Source organism: Pyrus communis, chromosome 7, assembly GCF_963583255.1.
Source record: "Pyrus communis chromosome 7, drPyrComm1.1, whole genome shotgun sequence".
Lineage (NCBI taxonomy): Eukaryota > Viridiplantae > Streptophyta > Magnoliopsida > Rosales > Rosaceae > Pyrus > Pyrus communis.
The window spans coordinates 4,412,935-4,419,876 of NC_084809.1; the positions used below are offsets into that span (position 1 = coordinate 4,412,935).

Genomic DNA, 6,942 nt, shown 5'->3' on the forward strand with positions numbered 1-6,942 from the left:
GTTTTTAGGAGTGAGTCCAATTACCTAATTATATGTATTTATTTTTTTAATGCTCATTTTATATTTTCTAAAAATATTAAAAATCAATTAAAATCTTCTAATATTATGAATTTTCAACCCCAAAAAATATAATTAATGTCTTATAACAAATATATATATATATATATATATTGACATAAATCTATCTGCAAATCATTCTACCCTAACTCAAGTAACAAATATATGAATGTATATCATACCTATAAGTAAGATATGAAACTTAACTAAAAGGTAGAAAAAACATAATATATCTACAAGTAAGACACATGAATCTTACTTGATTATAAAAAAGAATCTGTCATATAGGTAGATAAATATAATTAACCTATGATATAGGTTGATTATAAAAATAAAAACTAAAGTCTATAAATAGGGTTTAAAACGGGATAAAGAACAAGAAAGAACAAAATAAATAAATAATCAAAGAGATAATTAAGAAGAAATTTGATTTTTATAATAAATCTTATCATTTAAGAGATAATTATTGATAATAAAATAATAAGATTTAAGAAAATTGGACTATTCCTACTATTAGCTCAAAAAATTGGATCTATATCAAGTTTCCCCTTATTTCTATTATCTCATGTATATTTCAATTTTGTATTTTTGTAATAGGAGATAAGACTCCTTGTAACTAACTCATGTAAATCATCATTTATAAATATAATGCTTAATACCTTACTCAGACTTAACTGAGTTGAGCATTAGCAACTCTTTAGCCATCAAACTTTATAGTGAATACTTCTCTTTTGTGGTAAATTAACCCCCTAAACTATTTTAAATCAGTCAATTAACCCTTCACCGTCATATTTGAAAAAATTCATCTACTTTTAAATTAGTTTTGAGGGTAAGTTCGTTTTTTATCTGTTATTTCATTTATCCCTTCTCCCCTAAATCATTTCCCGCCAGTTTTTCCCCAAATCACAATATACATATGAAAGAAAACTTGAATCATCCTAAATACATAATAGAACAATAACAAAGAACGATTTTATTAACTTTTAATGTGGCATTACGAAATCATCAACCAACTGCACAAAATAAATTGCCATTTACTAAAGTTCTAGGCAGCGCATACAAACACACAATTAGCGCTGCCAATTGCTAAAGTTGAAGGCATTGCTTACAAAACATAATTATCTGCCATTTTCTAAAGTTCAAGGCAGCGATCACAAAAGTCATCCAGCATTTAACATATTGTAGACAAATTATTAGTTAAATTTATGGCTTCCACATCCTTGCTCTCGGAGCAGTAAGCTTGACCGTTTGGCATATCCTTGCTATCAATGACGTAGTTTGTGACCCTTCCGAAATGAAAGTAGGATTGATAACCCTATGAGATACTTCTGAACCGCCTTCACTTGCAATAGGATTGTAAACCATCTGAGGTCCCTGTGAAACTACTTCATTTGCAATTGCATTCAAAGTTGGTTGCCTTGTAACTTGCCCCACATGATTTATAATTAGTACCTCACAATAGGCTAACAATAATATGATTCAATCAGTTGTTCATTAAATATTATTTTCTTTACTTCTAAAACACGTTCAAAATATTTTAAGAGGCGTGTAATGCCGGTTATAAAAAAGTTATTTCGCATGCGGATAATAATGTGATTAAATTAGTTGTCAAATGATTATTTTTTTAACAAACGATATTATCTACATTAAGGGGGAGGGGGTGAGCTTAGCCTCATTATAAGTTAGCAATAATGTGATTCAATTAGTTGTTTATTAAATATTATTTTCTCTATTATTAATATAAATTCAATAGAGACCGATTTTATTATGTAGATTCAATTGCTTTAATTGGTTTATGAGGAGTTTCTTTTAGCATGACCTAAGATTATTCATTCACTTCAAATATTTGACTTTTCTTTTGTCAATTTACTCATAAAAATATATTTAAAATGTATAAATCGTGCGTAGCATGCCATAATTCAAAAAATAGCTTATGCACGCGCGTGAGCACGTGCATGAAGGCTAGTATGAAATTACATGAACAAATCATGTGTACTTACAGATTGCCTAGCCTTTCTACTATGCAACACTTTATTTTGTTGGATTTTCTTCGATTTGGTCTTGCAAGCTACTACTAATTTGTTTCTACTTGGTAGTATTAGAATATGTTTAAACATTTTTTGTTCAGCTGGGAATGATATGGACATGTGTTCAATGTATTTGGTCTTGGAATGGTCTATTTACTTTTTTTTTTCTTCTGGGTAAAGATTATAAAGTTGTGGTCTTCTGGGCAATTATGGTTGTCATGTCCCTTTATGCAAACCTACCCACAAATAATCTAACCTTATATGTCAAAATGGTTCACTTTGGCCAATTTAGTTTCTCTGTTTTTAATTTGGCCAATTTAATTCTAAAGTTTATTTCCATTAGCCAAATTATTATAAATTTATTCATAAAATTTAAAAAAAAAAAATATTTAATCTCCTTCCAACTCCACCACCTCCCTAAAGTTCTCTCCTCTCCCAATTTTCTTCCCCAACCCTCTTTTTAATGTCACAACCTTAAGAATCTTCCAGATTGGAAGTTTTATCTATTATATGTGTTATTTCTCATTGGTTTTCATTTTTCTATAAAATTTTAATTAAATAAAGAGAAAGAGAAATGTATGGCTCTCTCAATTGCAGTCTGTTACTCGATTACACAGCCGAAGATGAGGTGGTCAGAGTTAATTTTCTACGGACTATGATGATAAGTGGGGTCGAGGTGGACCTAGAGACGTGTTCGTCTAGTTGCAAGCATGTGTGGCTAGGGTTGAGGTTTGGATCAAGGACAAGGCGGATGGCAAGATGGGTTTGTTTAATTTTTTTTATTTTTTATTTTTATCTTGGAATTATATTTCTTTCTAGTTAATTGAAAGAAAAAAAAATTCTATGATGGTTGTAATATTAACAGTGATTAAATGAAATATCCTTAATTGACCAATAGAGACAAACACGATAATTAAATTGTCCACATTGAAAACATGAAGACTAAATTAACCAAATAACTAACACATAGACCATTTTGACATATAAGCCAATAATCTAATGAGTTTCCAAGGGTATTATATTTTTCTTTGCGCCTGGAACCGGGAGTCCACTAACGAAATAACTAGGATCAACAAGCACATTCGGGAGGCTCTACATAAATTAACTACTCAATCGGCCCAAACAACCAATTTATTATAAAAGGAACAGAGAGTGCATTAAAAACCATACGATGCCGGGTTCTAAACAGAGACCCTACGCGACCACTGTCATGCATTGCAATCAAGGATACTTCAGTTATTTCAACGAGCGCATTTTCACATTTTCATCTGCATTTCGTTTAGATGATGAAATTGTTAAAGAATTTTAAATTAACAAAAAATTGAAATGGCTGAATTTTAATTTTTAAAACTTGTGAACATTCTTTTTTTTAGTTAACTTAAAAAAGATGAAATTTAATGTGTGTATTGAGTTGTTAATATGTAGATGAGAGATAGTAGTTAAGAAATGTGCTAGTAGTGGTGGTGGAGATGGTAGCGAACTAGCGATGATGATGGGTGGTGGCGATAGTGGTGATAACGGTAGGTAGTGGCATTGGCATTGACGCATGATGGCTATGATGGTGGGCGGTGATGGTCCCAAATTCTCACTCATTGAAATTAGGAAATGACAACTATTTATATTAAATTTAAACTTAGAAATTCGAGGTTTCAAATTCTAAATTTTTTTTTTCATGCGAAAATTTTAAATTCAATTTTTTTATAATCCAAATGCAAGAATTGGTGCACGTAAATTTATAAATTCTCGCTTTTGTCCAAATTTTAAGTTAATTCCCTTATCCAAATGTAGTGTGTGACATCCCGTTTCAAGATTTATTGTATTTTATTCTCCGTAGCAATGAAATTTCTAAAATATTCCTGAGATGCCACCGTAAGCCTTCCACATGAATTTCAATTTTTCTTTCACCTTTTCACTCTTATTTTACTATTTCTAAACGGTACTTATTTTTATAAACGCGTAACCGCATATGGAATTTAATTCAGAATTATACCAATAAGGTACGTTCGAAATTGTGTAAAAATACTTGAGACAATCTTATGCAGTGTGCACCACTGCATGTGTTTGGAACAGAAATCAGTCTTCGTGCAGTGTAAAAACTGGCATGAGTTGACTGATTTGATTAAAGAAAAACAAGTTAGTTTTAATCAATATTTTATTAGATTTTTGTGTGTGAGTGGGATCTTGTGCAGGATGAAAGCATGCACTTATTACGATAAAATGATTAAATAAAAAATAAAATAAATAGTATTAAGATTAATTTTTTAATATAAAAATATAATTTTTTATTAAAATAAACAGTATCAATTTTACATAAAATGGTAAATTAAAAAATAAAATGAATAGTATTCAAATTAGTTTTTTAATATAAAAATATAATTTTTTATTAAAAAAAACAATACTAAGATTTTTCCGTTAAAATTACTTTTTAAAAACCTATTCCTCTCATTCATTCCATCAGACATCATACTTCTCATTCACTTTTTGTCCTTTTCCCCTCACTTAGCCTCTCTCCCTCTCTTTCTTTTTCTTTTTAGCCGGTTCTCTTTTCTCTCTCTCTCTCTTCCAGCTCTCTCCCGTCACTCTCTCCTCACCCTCCACTCCGCAACACTCCAAAACGCCACCACACCACTCCTAAAAATTTCACAAACTCACCCAAAAGCTTCCTAATGATCTCTGCAACTCATCCAAAACCTTGTGGCCGTGGTTAGCTTGTAAAAAATATAAACTTTTCGTTACGTATCTGGACGGAACCGACCAATCAAACCACTTCTATCTCAGTAAGCTTTGACGATCTTTCTCAAGGTTAGGTTTCATGCATGCATGCATGTGTTGGTGAACGCATGGACGTTTTCCTAACCCACCATGTTTTTTGGCGAGTTGTAGGTTTTTCCAAGCTAAACCCAACAAAAACTTCTTGTTGTGGTTGAGTTTGAAGGTGTAGGACGACTTCCTACTACCCCTAGGCCATAGGTTTGAGCTTGCATGCCCAAATCCACTTCGAAACCGATGAAAACGGAGAACTCAAAATCGAGCCTGTCGCTTTCATGCCATTTTCCGATGACCTCCGACCAACTTTTGGCCTTTCTTATGGACTAAAACAAAAATCGTTATTTGTTCTACACGTACAAATGACTAAATGGTATTCAACTTACACAATTTTTTTTTTCTAAAAATAATCTTTAGGGAAAAAACGATTTCAATTAAGAGATTTGTAGAATCTCAAAATTATTGAAATACACAAAACAAAATAACTGAAGAAAAGAAAGCTGACAAGTTGAGGATAGTATTAATTTAGGTAAAATTCCAAAACAAAACCAAACCACATAATTAGATTCTAATTAACTTCGTTTACTGCTAAAACCATGATTATAAACCCTGACCGCAACCCGCCCCACAAGCTTCGCTAGCTTCACGTGCTTGCCGCATCAAAAGCTTCTACCAACTTGGCCTCATTGCCCTCCGCCTCCCTCTACAGCATTCTCCGCTCCGCTCCTCCCTGTTGGCTATAATCCCTCTCGATTCTCCCCACGAACGCCGCCTCATCCTCTCTCAAACACCTTATCTTCGCCTCGATTTCTCCACCGCCTCCGTCCGCTTCCTTCCCTTCACCGACTCCAGCCGCTGCTTCAGCCTGCTCAGCCGCCACATTGCCTCATTCTTCTGCTGCATCCAGCTCTGCCTCCCCTCATCCACCTCCTTGCACAGCTGAATCAGAGTGCCCATTTGATGAAAACAGGTCGGGTCTGGGTCGAGATCAGAGGGAGACAACGTCAGGCTCACTGAACAGAAAGTGTTTGTTCTTTTGCCTTTGAGACTGCAACTTGATATGCTTTTCCTTAAATACCTCCCACGACTTACCGATGCGCTTGGGGGTGTGACCAGGGAGCTTGGCAACGATCTTTTTCAACTTGTTGCCATGCTTGGCCTGGAGGGAGACGACGAGGGCTTGCTCTTCCGAGGTCAGCCCTTCTTCAGGCCCGGCTCCAGATAGTTCTTCCATCGATCCAGGCAGGACTCCGGGTCATGGAAGAGGAGCTTCCCCATCCACTGGGAGGCGAGGCTCCACTCTTTTGACCCATCGCATCAAGGCGTCTTCTTCTGGTTGCCAGCACTGTCGCTCCTTCATTTCATCGCCATTTCTTCCGCCGGAATTGAGAGAGATCGCAACCGCTGACGGATGAGGGACTGATTCCAATTCCAATCCAACGAACCCAATTCGATTCAACTTCCTGTTCTTACTATATAGTACGATTTGAGAAATTATTAAGGATGGAACGGCGGTGGCTAGTGGACGCGCGGGGAATGAGCGTGGAGCGTGGTAACATCAGTGAAAAGTGAAACGATGGTAGTCGCTGGTTTTAGGGCGAATTGGAATGATGGTGAAGGATTTGCCCAGATGGGATTAGTTATTGGGGCGATAGAGAGAGGGAACGGTGGCAGAGGGCAGGATCAGAAGATCAGAAATCAGAGAGAGGATGAGGGTGGGGTGAGTGGAATGGTGGTGGAGGCGGGTGGGTGACAGAGTGATTAGTCAAAGTGGTGAACAGGACATGACCGGACTGGACCGGGGGCGCACTGGACAGCCAAAGACCCTCAACTCCCTCCCTCACAATTACTGTGCATGGATAACAAAGATGCCGAGTGGAATTGAACACCTATCCACGATTCCACATCAATGCGTAGAAGCTACCAGGCCAAAAGTTGGTCAAAAGGCTAACGGGTTGGCTACTTTCAGCCCCACGCCAAGCCCCATTTTGCCATTGTCTACAATGTAATCCAATGGATGAGATGGACTCAAGCATGATCAACATGTTAAAACTATTTCCACATATTGTTTTAGAAAAGAAGTATCAGAGTG

At 35.7% G+C, this 6,942-nt stretch overlaps 1 protein-coding gene across 1 annotated transcript; it reads right to left on the minus strand.

Annotated features, from left to right (window-relative positions):
• Positions 1 to 5,267: 5,267 nt before the first annotated feature.
• LOC137740357 (transcription factor AS1-like) lies at positions 5,268 to 6,728 on the minus strand. The gene is made up of 2 exons (XM_068480226.1): positions 5,943 to 6,728; positions 5,268 to 5,827 (listed from the first exon to the last, which is right to left on the minus strand). The coding sequence occupies exons 1-2, from the start codon at positions 6,082 to 6,084 to the stop codon at positions 5,643 to 5,645; spliced, it is 327 nt and encodes a 108-aa protein (XP_068336327.1). The 5' UTR covers positions 6,085 to 6,728; the 3' UTR covers positions 5,268 to 5,642.
• Positions 6,729 to 6,942: the final 214 nt, after the last annotated feature.